This window comes from Antechinus flavipes, chromosome 2 (genome assembly GCF_016432865.1).
Source record: "Antechinus flavipes isolate AdamAnt ecotype Samford, QLD, Australia chromosome 2, AdamAnt_v2, whole genome shotgun sequence".
NCBI classification, from domain to species: domain Eukaryota; kingdom Metazoa; phylum Chordata; class Mammalia; order Dasyuromorphia; family Dasyuridae; genus Antechinus; species Antechinus flavipes.
This window is the reverse complement of record NC_067399.1, coordinates 240,335,255-240,357,955: the sequence shown is the minus strand read 5'-3', so window position 1 is coordinate 240,357,955 and position 22,701 is coordinate 240,335,255. Positions and strand designations below refer to the sequence as shown.

Sequence of the window (22,701 nt, the reverse complement as noted above, 5' to 3'; positions counted from 1 at the left end):
TTTTAATATAATATTGAAGTTTTAAAATAATGTTAATCAATGAGGTTTTTTTCAGTTCTAGATTCTCAAAAGAAAAGTAAATATTTCAAGATGGAAATACATTCTAAACATGTAATGAATACAAATTTTTGAAATTCATGCATTAATGTATGCACTAATGAATATACATAATGAAAATATGCATGAGAGAACAGAATATCTTCATATTTACTTTTCAACCTCACAAAGCATAAGTAAGGTCAGCTGGCTGCATACTGGTAACACACATGCTTTAGGGCCCCATGTAGAAAGAAGAATGTGAGGAATTTAGTAAAGATTTGGACAATTCAAGTCCTAGGAGAATGAGAAAGTGTTTTCTTTCTGACTTGGTGGATCATGATTGGCAGTGTTAATAGCATCTGGGCATTTTTGCTTGTTTCACAAATGCACCTACTTCTGAAGTCATCCTTCATATTTTACCTTAATATGTCAGAGAACTCATTACAATTTCCCACTTCATTCATCTCTGGATTTACAAAGCTTGCATTGTTAATCCTCCCAGGCTAGAGAATGCTTTCCCCCAGCTTCCAGATGGAAGGCTATAAAGCTGTCACTGAGCAAAAAGCCCAAGGAAACAAACAGATTTCTTTTCATAGATACAACAGGTCCCCTGACTCTATGACTTAAACCATGTGCGATCCTCGGGCTAGCAAAAAATAAAATGGGTGAGAAGAAAATAAGCTCAATGAGAAGTGAGGAAGAAATGGAATGAAAAGAGGAACGTGCTCTTCTTAGGATGAAAAGCAAGGATGTACTCCCACTACCAAAGCTATCTGTGTCAGGGGTGTAAAAGCCTTTACTTTGTTGGTTTAGGTTCATATGCTGAACATTCAAAAGGATGTTTATTTAATCTTAGGCCCTTGGCGTGCAATTAGGATACACTACCACCCGATGATGCTATGGTTATGACCTCATGATCCAAAGAGCCAGGTTTCATAATCGTAATTAATTAAAAAGCAATTAGCATAATTTTTTCCATTTGAAACATTTGGATTTTATTTTAAAATAGAATTCATTATTGGAACAATTAATCACAATGGCATTAAAGATTATGCATACCTAAAAATATATATATAACATTTATTTTTTTTTAAGTGTGAGAGGCAACATGGAGAACTGGATAGAAAACTGGCCTCTGAGTTAGGAAAACTTGGATTCAAGTGTGACTTCTGATATAAACTGGCCCAGTGCCACGTCATTTAACCTTTCAATGGCCCCAAGCAATTCTTGAAAATTATAAATTGCACAGCAGTTACAGATATGCACCAGTGGAGGGAGTTTCCTTACCAAGATTATACTGATGAAATCATTCATCTGGTCAAAAGAGGGTGGAAAGTATAGTTTTCTTTCATTTTTAATTTGAAAAATAAACCCTCTGATATCTTAATCATTAAATATAATTAATTTATTCCCATGTCAATCCCTTTTTATAATCTTTGACCAAAATATGCCTGTATAATTTACTCTGCTCCTCTTATGTTCAAGTCAATATTAATTTCTAGGCATGTAAGACTTCAGTAGCTCACCAGGTATCAAGTCTCCATTTCTCTCTTAGGAATTAAGAAGAGTGGAATTGTGGGGGCAATTAGAAGGCTACAGTGGATGTATTTTTTCCCTAAATACTGGGTCTGGAATCAGGAAAACCTCTGTTCAAATCTGACTTCAAACATTTCCCAGAAGCATGATCTTAATCAAGTCATGTAACCTTTATTTGCCTTGATAAAATAAGAATAATAATAGTATCTACCTCCCAGGATTATTATAAGGATCAAATGAGATTATGATTGTAAAACACTTACCACAGTGCCCAGAATATAAGTGCTGTATAAATGCAAGTTATTGTTCTTTTCTTTCTTTCTTTTTTTTTGATGAGGCAATTGGGGTTAAATGAGTTGCCTAAGGTCACACAGCTAACAGGTGTTAAGTATCTGAGACCTGATTTGAACTTGCATCCTCCTGACTTCAGAGCCAGTGCTAGAGCACCAGATAGATAGATTCACTGTGACATCTTTCTGCCCCTGTTCTTATTATTAATATTGAGTGTAGTCAAAGAAGGCTTCAGGGACAAGATGAAATTTGATCTATCCAAGGATCAGCCTTGCTAAGTACAGAAGGGCCCTGTATCATGAAGTTCAGTTGTGTCTAACTCTTTGTGACCCTCTTTGGGCTTTTCTTGGTAAAGATATTGGAGTGGTTTTCCACTTCCTTCTTCAGCTCATTTTACAGATGAACAAACTGAGGCAAAGAAAGTTAACTTAATTCCCCAAGTCACATAGCTATTAAGTATCTAAGATCAGATTTGAACTCAAGAAGATGAAGTCGGACTCTAGGCTCTAGTCAAATTTTGCCACCTAGCTGCCCAAGAACAGCCTAACTAAGTACTGTAGGGCCCAGAATCAGAACAATAATAGCTAATAATACCCAGCATTTCTATAGTGGTTTAAAGTTTGCAAAACACTTTATAAACATCATCTTTTTTTGTCCTTACTCTACCCCTGAGCTAATCTATTACTTAATTAATCAATCTGTTATTATTATTATTAATCTAGAATTTAAATCCATTATTATCCCCATTTTACATGTGAGGACACTGAAACAGACAGATTAAGTTACTCGGGGGTCACACAACTATTAAGTATCTGAAGCCAGATTGAAAGTTGTTGCCAAATGATTAATTTTTTCTGGCCAATGCATTAAAGTACCTGAAATGGTTGTAATTTCCATACTTCCATAGAAGTATACTACTACCTGAAACACAGATCCTGCAAACACTAAAGTTAACTCAGTCATTAGCTTCTTTATCCCCAACCATAGTACTTCGTGTTTATTTTGCATTTACTTATCTGTATAAGCTTCTGGAGGGAAGGGCCTAATTTTCTGTCTATAATTTAATCCCCAGTATCCAGCCCTGAGCGGACCACATTATAAACACCTAGATGTTATTCTAATTGAATTGGATCAGTGGGTATGAGATTGAATTTATGATCAGTCTCCCTAGTCCTTTACAGCAAGTCAGTCAACAAGTAATGCAGCTTCAGTCAAATTGAGACCTGTGGAAGATCTTAGTTTAAAAAGGGCGAGGTCTCCCACAGCATCCAGGACCATCTTCAGTTGTCCTGATCTCCATCTGGCCACTGGATTCAGATAGTTTTAGAGGAGAAAGTGAAACAGGGGACCTTGCCCAGCCCTCCCTCATTTAAATCCAACTCACTTGCATGTCATGGCGTCACCTCCCTGATGTCATGTCCTCTCAAACACAAAGGACAAACAACAATACCAAGTACTATGTGAAGATTTGAGGAAACAAAGCAAGACACAAATACAGTCTCTGTCCTCAGTTGCCTCAAGTTCAGTTTGGGGAGACAACATGTACGGTGGTGCAGTGGAGAGAGCTCCAGCCCTACAGTCAAGAAAAGTCATCTTCATGAGTTCAAACTGGCCTCAGACACTTAACCCCAATTGCCTCAAAAAACTAGACCCAAACATGATCTATACAGCAGAATAATAATCTCAGAGGGAAGGCCCTGGGGTTGGGGGAAGGGAGAAGAAGAAAGAAAGAACTATTGCAGAAACTGGATCTGATCTGAGTCTTGAAATAAGGCTGAAGGTTTAGATGAGGAGTGACAGTATTCCAGTTCAAAGCTACAGAGTATGACAGGATGAGATGGTGCATTGTTGTATTTGAGGCACAGCAAGGCTAGTGATGATAGATCCTACATGAAGGAAACCAAGAATAAGAGAAAAGAAAAAGACGGGACAAGGTAATAAGAGCTTTAGTTAGAAGATTTGTTATTTGATGCTAGAACCAACTGAGAACCACTGAAGTTTATTGAGGGGAGAAGAGATAGTGGGGAAAGGAGGACAGAAAGTCAAGTCTCTACCAGCTCCAAGAGCCTATGATTCTAGAATTTGTTGTTATTTGGTCTTTTTACTCAAGTCTGACTCTTCATAATTCCATTTGGTGTATCCTTGACACTAGAGTGATTTGCCATTTCCTTTCCAGCTCACTTTACAAATGAGGAAACTGAGGCAAACAGGTTAAGTGACTTGCCCAAGGTCATACAACCAATAAGTGTCTGAAGCTGAACTTCAACTTCCTGATTCCCAATCCAGTGCTTTATCCATTGCACCATCTTATTGTCTATTCTAGAATTTATGTATATCTATTCTCTAAATGAATACTGGGGAAAAGATGTTGCCTTGTAACCATTCCTGTTGGATAATAGATATTTTAGTGTCAGAGAACTTCCTGCTAGGAAATTCTAAATACATAACAAGGTTTACCTTTGCAGTGACATCATATCAACTATTGATGGAAAACCATAGCAAAAATTACCTTTGTTTCTCAAAAGCATTGAAGAGACAGTAAAATTATTGTATTAACTCTCACCTTCCAGTTCACATAATTGAAGTACCCCAAGAGATTACCATTTTAATTATAATTGTTTTGCATAACAGTCTCTTAGGAGTAGAATTTTTAAGTGAAATGAATAAACGTTCTAGTATACAATTTTTATACCTCATTTGCGATCAGAAATTTTCTTATAGGGACAGCTACCAATCTGGAATAAGTTATTCCTTGAGCTGCTGACCATATTACTTCTTAGAAAACAAGGCACCTTCCAATGAAGAAATCCAAAATTGTTGCAAAGTCCCAGAGCCTCATACTTTGGACACAGATCTTCATTCTCAATAAAAAAGCTAAAAGTAAATTGAATGTAGCTGAAAAAGACTTCATAAAAGTACAAACAGAGCCAGAATATTAATTTAGATCTTCTGACTCCAAACCCAGAATTATTTCCATCATAAAAGGAACTGGATCTTCTTTCATTGACAACTAGTATCACTTAATGATTAGCAAGTTGAATTTGGGGTTATTAAGAATGATCTGAGTAGATTTGTAATGGAGAGAGCCAAATGCATCCAGAAAGAGGGCTGTAGGGACTGAATGTGGATCACAACATAGTATTTTCAGCTTTTTTGTTGTTTGTAATGGGCTGAGGCTTGAGTTGATGCACTGAGGTCCCAAGCACATGAGGCTAAATATTAATTGGACCATACTCTATTAATATATAAGCTTGGAGAAAGAATGGCCCCCACCCACTCTTTGTGCAAGTCCTGATGTGTTGTATAGGAAATGATGATTTTGGTGGGTGGAGGCGGGGGAGTGGAAAAGGAAGGGGAGGAGAGACTTTTGGGATTGCCATTGCCACGGTTGGCTCAGCTCGTTTCTCTCTCTGTTAGCTGGCTTCCTGTCGCAACTGCCTATATTTGCTATCGCAATCTTTCTTGCCTATATTTGCTATCGCAATCCTTATTCACCTCTTCACTTCAATAAATATTGAAGATTTTTCCCTTAACCTGAATTCCTGACTCGGGCTGATTTTAAATACGCGGTCATTACAATTGTTTGCTTGCTTTTTATTTTCTTTCTCATTTTCTTTTCCTTTTTGATCTGACTTTTCTTGTGCAGCATGATAATTGTTGAAATATGTATAGAAGAATTGCACCTGTTTAACATATATTGGATTACTTACTGTCTAAGGAGGTGCGAGGAAGGGAAGGAGAAAAAAATTGGAATACAATGTTTTGTAAGTGTGAATAGTTGAAAATTATCTTTGCCTATATTTTGAAAATAAAAAAACAATTATTTTAAAAAATGGCCTGGAGAGAGTGAAGAGGCAAGCAGCTAAATAAGTCAGTGAATAGAGCATTGACATTTAAGTCAGAAGGACCTTAGTACATTCAAATCATACTTCAGACATCTAATACTTAACACTTCCTAGCAACCCTGGACAAGTCACTTAACCCCAATTGCCTTGAAAAAAAAATGACCTAGGCTTGAATTCTGTCTCAGTGCTTATATAACCTTTCTGAGTCTTATTTTCCTTATTTATAAAAATGGGAGTGATGATAATAATAACACCCAGGACAGCTAGTGGTGCACTGGAGACAGGAAGACTTTTTTTGTGAGTTCAAATCCAGCCTTATTTACTTATTAGCAGTGTGATCTTGGACAAGTCGTTTAATCCTATGATTCCTCTACACATTTTTCATGCCAGAAAATGGCATTAAAATGGTCTGTAGATATTTACTTTGTGATAAGCCACATGAAATGCATTGCACTGCCTAGAAACACACTCAAGAAAGGATTTCAACTTTCAAACCTCTCCTAGAAGACAAACCTAGACCTTTTGTTCATATTCTGGCCACAGTTCACCAAAATCATGGGCAATCACAGGTTCTGGGAACCCACCAATCACCAGCCAACCAATTGATCAATACATTTCTTGAACACAGACTATGTGCCCATTATATCTCCTTCTGTCATGTTTACTGTGGCTCCAAGGCTATAATGAAAGATGATACTTCAAAGAAAGGTAGATAAATAACTATTCTTCTCCTACATTCATTCCTTCAACAAACCTTTATTAGGCACCAGAACATACTATGCACTCTGCTAAGGGCTGGCACACAAGGAAGCATGTGATCTGGATCCTTCTAGATGAGCTGTCAGAGAAATTTTTCATCATCACATCCATCCTTCGTTACAATGATGATAAAGCCTGAGAATTCTATAACACAGAGACCTTTAAAAATATAATTCTATCCTTTTTAAATATTAAAACTTAGGATGGAAATTACAGCAGGCCAATCAGAGGTATCTCTATGAATAGGCACAAAAAATTTAGGCATGGAGGCTACAAAGATTAAAACCGTTGCCACTTTATTCCTGCCAGACTTCACAACCGCTTTACAGAATTAACAAAAAAGATTTGTTTTGAAAGCAACTTGAACTGTTGTGTTTGTTGTATTCTGGTGGCTCAAAACAATGAGCTTCCAACCAACAGCAAATGCTGAATATATTAAATTGAGGATGGGGGAAGGGAGAGTGAATCCTGTAAAGACATTTATTGTTCTATAGATGTAGGCAGAATAAGTATGGCTGGAATTCGGCTCTGTGAGGGTCAAGGGATGCAAATGACAAATAGAACTTTGCCATTCCAGTACACATTCAACAAGCCCAAATGTGAAAACTCTGCTTGCTTTTAGGACATAGTTGACAGCAAGGAAAAGAGTGGACAGGAAAACCCAGTAGGTGTCAATTCCTCAGTCTCTGAAGATACAGAGAAACCTGAAATTGTGCAAGAAAATCTTCAGACTGTAAATATAACAGAGAACACTAATTCCGTCATGAGTTTCTTTAAAACACTGGTAAGTAAGTGTCTTTCTTTTTTCCTCCTTAAGCTTGTATGTTTTAAAAAGTAATTTTTTTTGGTTTTAATTTGTTTTATTTTGTTTGTAAGGCAATTGGAATCAAGTGCCTTACCCATGGTCACAAGGCTAGTAAGTGTTAGGTGTTAATTATCTGAGGTTATATTTGAATTCAGGTCCTCCTGACTCCAGGTCCAGTGGTCTGTCCACTATGGCATCTAACTGTCCCTCCCACCACCACTATCACAATATGTGTTGTTTTTGAAAGCGTTATGACCAATAGTGAAAAGACCTCTGGTCAAGAGATCCCCAAGTTCAATTTTCCCTCCCTGACTATTTGTGAGAAGTTGATCTGTTGCGCAGTCATTTCAATCTTGTCCTATTCTTTGTGACCCCATTTGGATGTTTTTTTTAGCAAAGATGCTGGAATGGTTTGCCATTTCCTTTGCCCACTTATTTTACAGATGAGGAAACTGAGGCAAACAGAGTTAAGTTACTTGCCCAAGATCACATAACTAGGAACTATCTGAGGGCACATTTGAACTCAGGAAAACTAGTCTTCCTAGTTCCTGAATGGGCGCCCTATTTCACTGGACCACTTAGATCTCTGCATAGGCTCAGTGCTTTATAATTATTATCTTATTTGATGCTCACAACACACTTAGGAAGTAGGTATTACTATGATCCCCATTCTTATAAACAAGGAAACTGATTCAAGTTAGATTAGAATTCACATCTTCCTGATACCAAACACTTTTGGTGCTTTAACCATATACCACTTAACTGCTATCTAGTTCAACCTCCTCGTACTCTAATGAGGAAACTGAGCCCAGAGAAACTATGTGGTTTGTCCAAGATCAGATAAATTTAAAAAGTAAAAGAAGAGGGGCATCTAGGTGGTGTAGTGGATAGAGCACCAGTCTGAAGTCAGAAAGCCCTAAGTTCAAATTTGGCCTCAGACACTTACTACTTCCTACCTGTGTGAACGTGGGCAAGTCACTTAACTCCAATTAATTCCTTAGGAAAAAAAAAAGTAAAAGAAAAATGGTTTGAACCCAGGACCTCTGATTCCAGATTCTTTCCGTGTATCAAGCAGCCAGGTGATAAGTCTTGGTTTTTATCAGGTATAGAGGATCTTAAATATGCAAATGATTGCAGTCTTTTCACTCTCCCAAAATGTTGCCATCACTCAAAATAGTTTCTGAAACCCCTAATAAAATTAATCATAGTACTTTTTAGTAACAATTCATTTTTACTTAAAATTCTGTTCCTTGGCTTAATGGAAAGAGCATTTTATTGAGAATCAGTAAATTTGGGTTCTAAATCAAATGATACCACAAACTCATGACTTGATGGTAGATGAGGTACTTCCTCTTTGTGGGCTCTTATTTCTTCATCTCTTAAATGAGGAGGTTGAATTAAATGAACTCAAAGGGCCTTCCAGCTATGGAATTCATCACATCAATGATGTGAGATGAGTTTGGTCTACCACTTCATTTGCTAAATTTGACACTCAATGATTTCTGGCTATTTTCCCTCCCATCAGAACAACCCTCAAAGGATAAAGATTTTCTGTCATTAAAAATATACTACAAAATGGACTTTAGCTCATTCCATAGTATTCCAAAAGTCAAAAATTTAAACATGTTTAAAATAATGGTACTAAAGTTGTAAGAAGTGTTGTTCCTCCTATATTGACTGCATCAAAGATCTTGTAATCTTTGATTTTTATGCAAATAAGAACTCAAAAAATATTGTCTAAGACACGGCCATCATTGACCTTGGGTGCAAAATCATTATGTCCAGATCCTTTTTTTTTTCTATGCCTGAAACCTTAGACAGCTTGTAATATAGACTGATGTGTAAGACTTTTCTCTAAACTGATATTTAACCCAGAAGAACATAAATACAGACACAAAGGGAAACTGTTGAGGTAACCCAACTCCCCAATGTCAAAGCTTTTCTGCAATAAAGAACTGGCTTCCTTGATCTCCCTTCTGTGAAAACATGGTCTACTAGTATCACATAATGGGCCAGCTTAAACATTAGTCCAGAAACTTTGACTCTTATATTTTATCTATATAAGATATGAGAAGGGGTGTGTATTGACATAGCATATTACATATATTTTGTGATTACAAATACATAGATATACATCTATATGTATTTTTGCATATACTATGTACCTACATAGGCTATCTACCTATGTGTAGTGTGTGTGTGTATGTGTGTGTATAGTGTAAGTATATATACCTATATTTAATGTGCATATGTATGAGTATATTTGTATTATTTTTATTTATTTGTTTATTTATGTGCATATACACTATAGGGTGTGTGTGTAAGCCATGAATCAAGAAGATCCGAGTTCAAATCAGAACTCGGATACTTAATAGCTGTGTGATACTGGGCAAGTCCCTTAACCTCCCTCTGCCTCAGTTTCATCAACTATAAAATGGGGCTAATGATATTGCCTATCTCACAGGCAAATATTTGATTGTGAGGATCAAATGACATAATATTTTTAAAGTGCTTAGGATAGTATTTGATACCTAGTAAATGTTTCAAAAGTGCCTCTTCCTTTCCTCCATTCTACCTAGAGGAAGCCTTAAAATGGAAGGGAAGCCGATATATACTTGGAGTCATTGGAAGCAATTACTAGCTTCCTAATGCCATACCTCATATTCCCCTGACCTTCTTCATCTTGATAACAAAAAACTTTGAAAGGGACAGGGGATGTGTATGTTATTTCATTTATAACCCTAGCTCATCTTATCATAATGTGAATGTATAAATTTTGGTGCATTTGTTTCAAATAATACTCTTATCTTGAATTACCTGGTACATGAGAGACAGGGAACAGAGATCTCAATATTATAATATCTGGTGATTCTTCTCTGATTCTTTACTTTTTATAGTAAATCAGGCAACTCTGAAAAGCAACTTTTTTTTTTTCCTTTTCCCAAGGTTTCCTCTAACAAAGCTGAAACGAAAACTGATTCAGAAGACAAGGTAGGTCGTTTTATACATCTACGTGTATGCTTGTGGTTAGGTTTCAAATAACTTTCATTCAACTAACATTTGTTAGGTTATCTACTATGTTCAAGGCACTGTGGTCTCTGACCACAAGTACTCTACAATGAAACAAAAGGGTTATAGACTTAGATAGACTCCTAAGATACTTTATAACAAAGAAAGATGTATAATAAAGTGCACAAGTTTCTTGCTAGGTTCCTATTTTAAGTTATATGTATATGTAGTTGGATATTGTAGAAGCATTATCTCATTGAGCTATTACAGAGTAGAGTATATAATGGAAATCAAAGTTGTCATTTTCCCACTTGAGTCCCTGAATGGTAACCTTAATGTAAAATCAAATATTTGAGCAGCTGGATGACAAACTCTTTTCTGCATTTAAGTGTTTAAAGGAAAATGTCAGTGCTCTATGCTATGACTATTCATTGTGCAAGCTGTATACCTTTCAAAAAAACTTGTTTTCTCAAACTATTTTAGCAGTGATAAATGTTGATTTCAGAATGAACTAACACTGATCCTTATTCTTATTTATGCCTACTTGATAAAAGGCAAAGTTTTTCACTATAACACCTTTAAAAATTCCTGTTCTAAAATTGTCTTTATTGATCTAAGATTTTTTAATGGTAAATTATATTCACAAGGTGGAGTTTGTTGGTATTCTCTCCTGCTTAATTTTGTTACTTGGTTTGGGTTACATACATCAATTGCCAGAAATAAATTAATGGAAAAAATGTTTAATGTATGTATGTATAAAATTCCTATATGTGCACATATATAAATATATAACAAGGTAGAAGAGGACCAGGCAAAGTCTTTTTTGCACATTTAAGGAGAAAGAGGTCATTTTCAGCTGTGGGAATTAGGAAAAGCTTCATGGAAACTGAAGTTTCAAAGAGAAGGATTTCATGGGGTATCAAGTTGACAGAGTATCCTTCTAAAATTCATCTATACAAATGCATGGAGGTGAGAGAATGTAGCGTGGCACCTAGAATCAGTTAATAGTCCAATTCTCCTAGAATATTAAGTCCATGAAAGGATATGGTATGAAGTAAAACTGGAGCAGTGGGTAAGTGCCAAACTATGGTTCTCTGACTCTAGAGAGTGAAGAAGAGGTTTTGATTAGGAGAATAATGGTATCTATCCATCAAGAAGAAACAGGGAATCTGAAAAGAGCAGATTTGAGAAATGATTCTTCCTGGAAGTTGAAGCACTGGCAGGATGGCCAGATAGAGATGTCTTTTAGATAAAAATATGGGGAAAGGAACTTTGGGAAAAGATTGGAATATGCATATGGAATGTGTATACACACACCCATATGTGCACTCACACATACACACATAGGCATATGAGCCCACTTTTGCAGTCATTTGCATAGATGAGATGAGCAAAGCTTTGGGAATGAATGAGGATATCAAGAGAGATGACAAAAAGAAGAAAAGAGCATAAGGAAGGGAAAGAGTAAGAGCAGTTAAAGAACTAGAGAAGGAATTAAGAAAAAATCAAGCAGGACTCAGGATCGGTCATATAGGAAGGGCTTAAATGTTTGTTGACTGTTTTTGACTAAGGCTGAGAGGTAGGAGAAACAGGATTAGGCAGAATTATGGAAGCCAAAGCAGAAAAGAATCTTTAAAAGGAGATAGTGAGCTGTGACAAAAGAAAAAAGGCAAATTTGCCGATTAAGATTTCATGACTCATATTGAAAGGAACCATTTTTAGACCAGTTGTAAGGACTAAACTCAGACAGAAGTGAGGAATTAAGTGATCAGTGAGGAATTGTAAGGAACAAATGAAAACCAGTCCTTCTAAAAGTTCAGCAATAAAGAGAGAGAAATGATAGTTTCAAGAGGGTAGCAGCATTGGAAGCAAGTTTTTTTGTTTTGTTTTTTAATAAGGAAATCCCAAGCAAGCTAATAAGCAGAGAGGAAGAAGCTGGGTAGTAAAGGAGAAATTGAAAGGATAAGCCTTAGCAAGTAGAGTCCACATACTCTAAAATTAGGGGGAAAGAATCACTCGATAGACATTTATTAAGTATCTACTATATAACAGACATTGTGCTAAGTGCTGGGGGTACAGATAAGGAAAAGACAGTCCTTGCCCTCAATGAATTTACAATCCAATAGGGGAAGACAACACACAAAATGAAGGTGAAAAGTTGGGGGCTGGGTAGGAGTAGAAAAGTCAATCAAAGAATTTCTAAAGTAGTACAACCAAGTAAGAAATGAAATGTCTGAGCTGAGCTCTCTCTTTAAATGGAAGTTTGGCTTTCAAAGCACTATTCTCTAATCAGCGAGACAAAGGTTGGTGATGAGGTGGAAAATCCAGGCTGACAAGATTTAGTAGAATGATGAGGAGGAAGAGGTTATCCCAAGAATTAGTTTCTTGGAGCATGCTAGAGAAATCAATCAAGGAAGCCCCAAAGTAATACAGCCAGATAAAAAATGAGAAATAAAAGAAGGGAGAGTGGGTGAAATTATAAAGAAGTTTTGAGTTAAAGGAGAAGGAGAAACAAGGAAGAAACATGACAGATGATCTTTATCTTCTCAGTAAAATAGTAGACAAGGTTGTCTGCAAAGAGAAGGGAGGGAAAAGTGGGGGCTTAAGGAAATTTTGTTAATTATTATTGTTTCAAGGCAGTCAAGATCAAGTGACTTGTCCAGGGTCATACAGCTAATGTCAAGTATCTAAATCTAAATTTGAACTCAGGTCTTCCTGACCCCAGAGCTGGTGTTGTATTCACTGTTGTCCTGGCTTGAGGAGATAAAGAAAGATTCAGGATAGCCACAAAGTGATAAGGAATAAAGAATGAATAAAGGGAATCCTAGGCAACAATGAGAGTCCAGTTGAGGTTGGATCTCATAAATTTGTAACCATTTTGGTAATCAGTTTCATGACTTCCTTTAGCAGATCTCTGTGTTTGAAGAATAGATGAAGAAAAGAGGGGATTCTACTCAGGGTTGGAGACCAGGAGAGCAGGAAAAGGCAGAAGAATAAATAAGCAAAGAATTCAAGAACAAACAATAATATATCATTGATAAGGCAATCTATAGAATCAAGACTGTGGAGGGAGAGAAATGAAGTCAGAAAAAGGTCGTGAAGAAAAAAATGGACAAAGGGATACAAAAAGAGTTAAGAAAAGGTTCAAGGGAAAGGAGTCCAAAGATTATGATTAGAAAGAGGAGCTTCATCATCCCTTCTCCCCATTGGCAAATACAAGGATCAAGAGTGGGTGATAAAATCAGGTGGCATCCAAAAGAAAAGATATTGTTAAGGACAGTAGAATTGCAGTGGAGAGTAAGAAGCAGGTGACCTCCTCCTGCTAGGAGCAGGAATCAGAGCAAAGGAGCAACCAGTGCTAGAGGAGATGAAGAGAAAAGATATGCTGTCTGTCTTCAGGGATTCTGTAGATTCCAGTTATTACCAAATGAAAGGAATGTAAGAGGAAGAATTTTAGGGTAAATTATCATTTGACCACAATAGAATGGGGTTCCAGAATTAGACAGACAGGGTAGGTATGGGGCCAAGATGATTGATCCAAAATCATGGAGAGAAGCAGAAGGGGGAAAGAGATTTAGCTTAGATATGTGTATGTTATTGAATGATAGAGATTTATGGATCAAGAGATTTAGTGTTGCTGATGAAAGATTAGATAGAACCCCCAAATAAACAAAAGCCTTCAAGCTAAACTTGTATGAGGAAAGCTTTATATTTCCCATTTCCTATTGTTTCAGTATGTGTGTATTGTGTATGTCTATTTTCTTTTATATTTTTATACTTAGATTTTGAATAAGTGAATGAATGAAAGGTTTCCTTAGCTATTTTAGCCAAGTTGTTCATGTGTTGTAGACCATGTGCTCTTCACCTGGTGACCTTGATGGATATTTCACTACATTCTCATATTCAATTCTTGTTTATAATCAAACCAAGAGCCATTTTAAAAGGCATGAATGGGGAAAGTGATTGCTCCCTTGTCCACAAGATACTTCTTATCCTTTAATTTCTGAGGTTGAGAATTAGCAACTAAAATGGAAATGGTAATAGAGTAATTGTAATCATTGTGTAGCGACCTTCCTCTTTTTTGTGGCTGTGCAAACATGCCTAGCAAACTCAGCAGAAACTGCACTAAGAAGGTTTGAAAGGAGTGAAACTCCTCTGGCAGCAGACTGGAGGTGCCAGATTTTTAATATTTCACAATATGCCCATTGTTATTCCAATGATTAAAAAAAATTCCTCCCCTTGGAATGAAGGTGTTCAGTAAAATTAAATAGCTTTCCCCTAGGAAAGTTGCCAAACATTAATGAAGGGTGTGTGGAGAGTACAGCATATTCCATGGGGAACTGAGTCTCTCTGCAAATATAGCAAACTCCAAAAAACAACTGATTATTTGGAATAATAGATTTCTAAAGAAAATTTCTTCTTTCCCACTGACATCACAGATTCTCTCCAGGGAAATTCCATGATTCAAATTTCATGGAAACCTTAGTGAAAAATAGAGCCATCAGAGAAATATCCTCTATGTTTTTCTGATCATTCTAACCTTCTTAGTCTGAAGATATAAGCAAGGAATAAATGGTTTCTATATGATCATCATCCTCCCTTAAGTTTCACATAATCTCTTGCAATTCAGAATTATGTTCTTTTGACTTACATCTATGTTTTTATTCTTGAATTTGTCTATTTAAAAAAACTTAAGTGGATTGTCTCTATTACGACTGCCATATGGCAAGCAAGAGCTCAGGGCAATATCATACAAAATACTTCTATTTCCCCATACTCTGTATTGTGTTGGCATATTTTGTATGAGAGGCTTTGATCCAATGCACTATCACTACTCTCTACCTCTTCTGGGATCTGCTCCTGTCCTAGAATTAAAATATCAGAGTTATCTATGGAAATGATAATATCTCAATATTCCTCCCCACTGAGTTGGACATAGCTCCCTCTGGCACCATTTGCAGCTTTGTGGTCTAACAGGAGGAACATTTATGAGCACAGTTTCACAACCATCATAATAACCCTTTTTAAGACCTTGTTTCAAAGTCTTTTAAAGGACTTTTTTTTTAACTGAAAGTTGCAGCCCTGCTTCTGGGAAGTGTTTGGTCTTTACTTGACACTGTAATGGAACACTGACAAACAGCTATTAGCTGAGCAAGTCTTATGATAAAATGACAGCTATTATAATTGTCATTAAATATTATGCATATACTGTTTCTCAATAATTCCTCAATCCAGAAACACAAAAAAAATTGGCATGGGACTGACACCAAAGCTGAAAATGAAGGTGACCATTATTGAGCACTTTCAGCTCTATATCCCCTTTAACTTAGCCAGAGTAGATCATTTCATGCAAGAAGATTCATTAACATTTAGCCTCCTGAATAGCTGGTTTTTGCCATTACAAAATGAAATTACCACTCATTCCTAGGGACACCTATCCATCCCTTCCACCTCTAAATAGAAATTATCCTATTATCCTGTGATCCCAGAATCTTTCCCTTTCCCTTGTGTAAACAATGCAAATGCATATTTGGGGGGCAGGTGGGTAGACCAGAGTGTTTCATTGTTTAAAAATCACTGAGATAGGATATAACTTGCTATTTTTTATTTGTTATTATGTTCTTGAGATAAAAATTAAGAATTTGGTTAATCTTTAGTATCTATTGTGTGAAATAAGTCATTTGAAGCTATTTTTCTTTTTTTCATCTGGATGGCTCATACTGTGGGTACTACCTAAATAAATGCATTTTGGTTTTTCTTTCCTGAATAAGTTCACATTTACAAAGGCCCTCTCACCCAGCTGAGAATTTGGGTGTGCCTAAATTTCCATGTAGTAAACTATCTTCTTAGAGAGGAATCACCATCCATCATGAAACACTCAGATATTTTTAGGATGGGCATTTGAGAACAACATCCATTGTCAGGTGTGTAACTGTCTTAACATATAATTTAAAATGAAGAGAAAGTGGATAATGTAAAATAAAGTCAGAAATTACTCAACTATGACTACTGTCACCAAGGGATCGAAAGCTGAGAAGGTCCAGGATGGACCAACTGGTCAGAAGACAACGGGAGAAGTCCAAGCCAAAGGAGCTAAGAAAAAGAATCCAGAGAGCCCCAGGCTAGGCTACGCCTTTAGAAAATTCTTTAGACATAAGGTCTGTATCTTGTTGCTATAGTAAGCAGAACCCTGGCTTGCAATGGATGATACGGACTCTGGTCATTCATTGACCAAGAATCACGTTGACAAAGGGAGAGGTTTCTGTAGGTATTTGGGACTGTCAGATACCAAATGAAGTTGGTGTGAGATAGCATAGTGTGATGGAAAGAACACTGGATTTGGAGACTGCAGATCTGGAAGCAAATCGTTTCTCTGCCACTTCTTATTATCTGTGTGATGTTGGGTCACTTAATTTCTTTGAACCTATGTTTCTCCATCTATAAAATAAAAGACCTGCATTAGATTACCTCTAAAACTCCTTCCAGTTCTAAAAATCTACAATCTATGAAGCCAATTTAAATGACAGCCCCAAAACCTGTCTGATTACAAACCTGCCCTCCCTGTTATCTTCCACCTGTAGGGCAGGGTTCTGAAATGATTCTCCTAACCCAAAAGTTATGTCTTTTATCTAACTGAGAAAACCTATATAACTGTTATGATTTGACCCTGATACTAACAAAACTTACATCATCCTGCAATGGACAAAGAAGAAGAAAAACAATGGATTAAGACAGGGTAATTCTTAAAATAGCCTCTTGCTTAAGGAGAGATTGGACCTCTAGAAAATAGAAAAAACTATGAGACTGCAAGTATAAAGGTATCAGCTTCCTGGTTTGCTAGAATGATGTCTTTAAGTGTTCAAGAGAACCTACTCTAGCTGCATTATTCCAGCATATTTGGAAATGAGTCAGAAATATCTCCCAAGCTCAGCTTAATGGAATGAACACATACAGAAAGCCCTCTCTCTCTGAATGCTCTATTCTGGAAGCCATGCCTAAAAGGAGGAGCTCTTTGGAAAACCTTTTGGGGGGGAATGGAAATATATATGCTATCAACATTGTGAATTTATTTATCTTTAGAAATGAGAGAGTACTTAAGAGATTTTTAAATATATTTCCTTAAAGAGAAATAGAGTTGTGGAAAAAGATAGTGATGATCTGGAACATAATGCTATAATTTGTAGTTGAGAGCTTCCCACCTCCCACCTCCCAAAAAAGTAGTTGTACACTGGACAGCATCTCATGACTAACTGCTGGCAAAATATGAAATCATTTATCACATGGGAACATTCCAGACCAACACCCACTTGGGATGTTTTTGCGACCAGAGGATTTTTAATAATTAAATTATTTTTTCTTTTGTTCATTTATATGTATATATACATATATAGGCATAGGTATATAATATACATATATATTATATTATATGTGTGCGTAAATAGATATATATATATACCTGTATATGTGTATATTAACCATATCACTTCAGTGTTCCCAGTCTTAAATTTCACCTTATTCCAATCCCTTTATCTACCCACCCATGTGCTTCAATAAGGGGAAACTTCTTACTTTAAGACTGCCATTTTAGAGGGAAGAGAGAATACCAAATAATTTGGTAGACAATATTCTACTACTAATGCACATGTAAAATGAGGAAGGATTGAATTCTAGGAAAACTTTGGGATGATGGAGAGGAAATTCTGGACTTCTACGTTATCTACCAATTACATTTTGACAAGTCTTTTCTTAGTGATATCCATAGTCTTCTGGGACTGCATTTTCCAAATTCTCTGAATTCTTTTCACACAGCAACTTAATGCAGGATTTCTGGAGCTTACAGCTGCCTCTGAGGCCCTTTCTCCTGGCCACTGGAAGCTTTTCATTTTCCTCTTGTAAGAATTCTATCATCACTAATGGAATGGCTCATTAAAATAGAAATAGGGTCATCAAAATCAAGTAAACGGATCTTTTCCATAAAGCTTTCTACCAGGTCATGAAAGAGATGATTCTAATCTTCCTTTTTTTCTTAAGTTTATAAATTATGGCAGTGAAAAAAAATTCATACTCTCAAGACCAACCCTGATTCAAATCTAAAACACTATTTTCTAGTTCTCAAGTAATAAGGGATAAGGAAGACAAAGAGCTAACTATTGCTGTACCACCAACTTGACTATATGTGCTTAAGTAGGTTATAGACAGTTAGCTTCCCTGAGTCTCTTCCTGTTCCCTTTCTGAAAAGTATTTATGCCAACATTTTATTAATGTCATAGAAATAAATGCTTCTGAGCTCTCCGAAGGCTAAGGCATTATTTTTAGTCAGCTTAAAATAAAGGCATTGTTATTTTTCTTAAGTTATATGGGAAGTATCAATATTATAAAAGATTAAAATTAGAGTTTTGTATTTCACAAATAGAAATAGTGATTTAGCTCATTTTCTTATGGCTACACTATCAGTCAACCAAAAAGCATTTGTTAAAGTTTGTCTTGTGCTGAGTCCTAGAAAGATGAAGACAGAAATGGAAAAAGTTTCTGCCTTCAAGGATCTTCCACTCTATTTATACATATACAGATAAAAACAACATCTGAAATATATATAAAATGGATAGAAGATAATTTTTGAGGATATGCATTTTTGTCAGAAAATGTATGCTAAACTCTCAGCATTTTTGACTTGGCAAGTTTTCTAAAAACCATAGTCTCCCATCTCTATATAGGATACAATTAAGCTACCTTTTCATCTTAGAAAGCTAAACATGCTATGAATAGTTTCTTATGAGATATTTTCTTCATACATTCATTGTTTTTCAGGTCTTTGTATAATATGTAATCCCTTACTAACATCATCTCAAAAATGTGGAAATAAGATAACAGTACTATGGTATTATGTATGTAGGTTTAATACATTTGGGTGCCATGAGGGAGTTGCCATAACTAAGTAGAAGTGAAATATAGTTTTGATCCTCCATCAATGGCCAAAACATAGAAGAAAATGATCAGTGATTAGGCCACACTGTCAAAACTGCTTTGAATGGTGAAAAATAGATGGAGCAAAGCAAGGGATCTTCTTATGCCCAATATAGAACCAGAGAAGAAAAGTTCAAAAAAAAAAAAAAAAAAGAAAAGAAAAGAAAAAAGATTATGGAAAGTGGAATCAGCAGGGCAAAGTGGAAGTGAAAGAAGAGATTTTATCTGGTCTCTTTGGGATCCCTGACCTGACCCCATCTAAAATAGTTCATTAAAATGTAATTCGGAACTAAAACTAAGTGATTTTCAAGCTGTCCTTCTAGGCTAAATGAAAGTTTCAATTCAATAAACATTTATTAAGCATCTATTATGTTCCAGGCACCATGTTAAGCACTAGTTTAGCAATTTTTTATCCAATTTGAACGATGAAGACATCCTAATTTGAGGATAGAAAGCAGCTAAATTGGGTCACTCAGACCAAAATTCATATTTTATGGTTTGAATTATTGGTTAAGAGATCAACTCATCAAATTGACTGAATTTTTCTGTATTCACCACTTCTTTTGGCCTGTTGAATATGCACTTTTTAAAAAGTGCAGCATCTAATATAATCCCCTTTTTTCCTTTGTGGATCAAAAGTATTTACCATGACATGTTTGGGGTAAGATTACATGCCTACCTCAGTTCCAAAATGCATGAATAGGGCAGATGGATAGTGGGTAGGGCACTGGAGTTAGAATCGGATGTCATAAACACTAATAATCTCTCTGAGCCTCATTCAGTATCCTTATCTGTAAAATGGGGCTGGGATCTATGATTCCTTCTCACTCTAAAATCTATGGCACTAAGATTATAGCTTTTCATTTCCCAGTGCTTCAAGTACAACATAGATCATGAGAAGCAATGCTCCAAGACCCTAGGAGGGAACTTAATGATTTGCCTAACTCCTGCCAAGGGTATTACTGCACAGGCAAGCAAAGCAAGGCCCAGGATGATTTTTGCTAAATGGCATGGTGGGAAGGACAGATTGTACTGAATCCTGTTGTTTCCTTGAACCTTGTTCCTGCTCTTGTACCTGATGTACACCAGCCCCTAGCAAACAAGCAAGCAAGAGGCTCCCCCGACAGACCTTCCTATCACATGATGTAGAAATAACTCCCCAAAGGAGCCAGATAGAAGCAGGTTCTTCAGCACCCCACCTTCTTCCTACCTGCATTTATCACACCTAAAAATGGCAACTCCTGGCAACATCCTTTCTCCCAATCTTTTCTTTTTTCAGTGTTTTGTTGTTTTTAAGAAGAAAACATTGGACCAACAATGTATTCATTTCCCCTTCAGTCCCCTTTAATTCTATGGAATACCCATTTGAAATTAAAACTGTGTAGATTGTCTAAGACTTGCTGGAACATGCATAATGCAGAAAATCATCTGCAATCTCATCTTATCCTGCCATCTAAGAAATACAGAAAGCTTTTTTTCCTTTAATTCTCCTGTGCTCTGCAGGTCTATGCATTTTAAAATGGTTCCGGAGATTACTCCTTGAAACTCATAGCAAGACTTTGATCACTCTTGTCAAAACTCATAGGAAGACTTTGATTTTCCTCTCTCTTTAGGGATTTAGATTATTCCACAGAGTGGTTGTCCCTCAGGACTGTCCAGTTAAATATTGCTTGGCTAACAGACTTATTGACTTATATGCAGGGAAAAAAATGTATATATGCCCACTTCTTAGACCAGGAGTTCTTTACATTTTCTGTTTCTTGAACCTTTTGGCACACTGATGAATTCTATGGATTCTTTCTCAGAATAATGTTTTTAAATAATTAAAGGAAATGCTAAATTTCAGTGACAAGTTAGAAAAAGTAAAGATGAAGGTTTTTTTTTTTTTAATCTAAATTCAAAGATCTCCTTGAAAACTACTCACAAACCCTTTGGGTTATATATAGTAAACCCCAGGTTAACAATGCCTCAGAAGGTGAAACAAGATTTGGAAAATTTCTGGGCCAAGGGGCCTCTTTCTTTTGCCTTTTTTTTTTTTTTTTTTTTTTTTTTGGTAGCAGAGAAGGGAAAAAAAGATAGGCCATATCAAAAAAGTTCTACTCTCCCTAAAATAAGTTTTTTGGGGAGAATGAAATAGGAGTGGGGTACACTGTATCCATACCCCTATGTATACTTACTTTGCCTCTTCTGTCCTCTAATTTCTAGTTGTTGGGAGAGAGATGGGAAGGAATAAGTGAGGAGGAGGGGCCAAGATCTTATAAGGCACTGATTTTGTTTTCTATTTCCTTGGTTTTAGTCTTCAAAAGAAACTCAATCAACATCAAATACCAAAGTAAGTATATTTGTCATAATCAGATAATTGTTGCAGCATGAATATAGCCAGGGGATAATTCAAATGAAGCTGTCTTGCTCCATAATCATCCTTTTCTGACAAACACTGGTCTTTAACACAGGTTATTAGTGAAGAGTACTGTACTTGGAGTCCAAAGACCTGTGTTCAAATCCTAGCTATCCATATAAATATGACCTGTCTTTTTTATTTATTATAATTTTTTATTTACAAGATATATGCATGGGTAATTTTTCAGCAATTGCAAAGTCTTTTGTTCCAATTTTTTCCCTCCTTCCCCCCATCCCGCCCCCATATGGCAGGTATTGGTCTACCTGTTAAATATGTTAAAGTATATGTTAAATACAATATATGTGTGTGTGTGTGTGTGTGTGTGTGTGTGTGTGTGTGTGTATATATATATATATATATAATATATATATATATATATATACATATATATATATATATATATATATATATCCATACAGTTATTTTGCTGCACAAAAAGAATCGGACTTTGAAATAATGTACACTTAACCTAGGAAGGAAATTAAAAATGCAGGAGGACAAAAATAGAGGGATTGGGAATGCTATGTAGTGGTTCACACTCATTTCCCAGAGTTCTTTCGCTGGGTATAGCTGGTTCTATTTATTATTGAACAAATGCAACTGATTTGGTTCATCTCATTGTTGAAGAGCTCCACATCCATCAGAATTGATGATCACATAGTATTGTTAATACAACCTCTCTTGGGAGGAAGGAAGGAAGGAAGAAAGGAAGGAGGAAGGAAAGGAGGGAGGGAGGGAGGGAAGGAGGAAAGGAAGAAAGAAGGGAGGAAGGGAGGGAAGGAGGAAAAGAGGAAGGAAGGGAAGGAAGGAGGGAGGAAGAAGAAAAGCAAGAGGGGAAAAAAGCAAAGTATTCATTTGTCTACCATGTCAGGCACAATGTCAGGTACTTTCTTTATAAATATCATGTCATTTAATCTTCAAAACAACCTGAGAAATGATATTATTATCCACATTTTATGTAAGTGAAGAAGTTGAGTCAAAGGAAGTTTAAGTGAATTGCTCAGGATCCCAGCTGGAAGAGTTTGAGGTCACATTTGAACTCTTACTTTCCT

General features: G+C 36.2%; 1 protein-coding gene across 1 annotated transcript in view; it reads left to right on the top strand.

Annotated features, from left to right (window-relative positions):
* Positions 1-22,701, top strand: part of BCAS1 (brain enriched myelin associated protein 1) — a 144,018-nt gene that overhangs the window by 70,701 nt on the left and 50,616 nt on the right. Inside the window, exons 5-8 of the mRNA XM_051976615.1 lie at positions 7,093-7,254; positions 10,222-10,266; positions 16,305-16,442; positions 21,545-21,580. Coding sequence (XP_051832575.1) covers positions 7,093-7,254; positions 10,222-10,266; positions 16,305-16,442; positions 21,545-21,580 — 381 coding nt within the window. The remainder of the gene's footprint in view (positions 1-7,092; positions 7,255-10,221; positions 10,267-16,304; positions 16,443-21,544; positions 21,581-22,701) is intronic.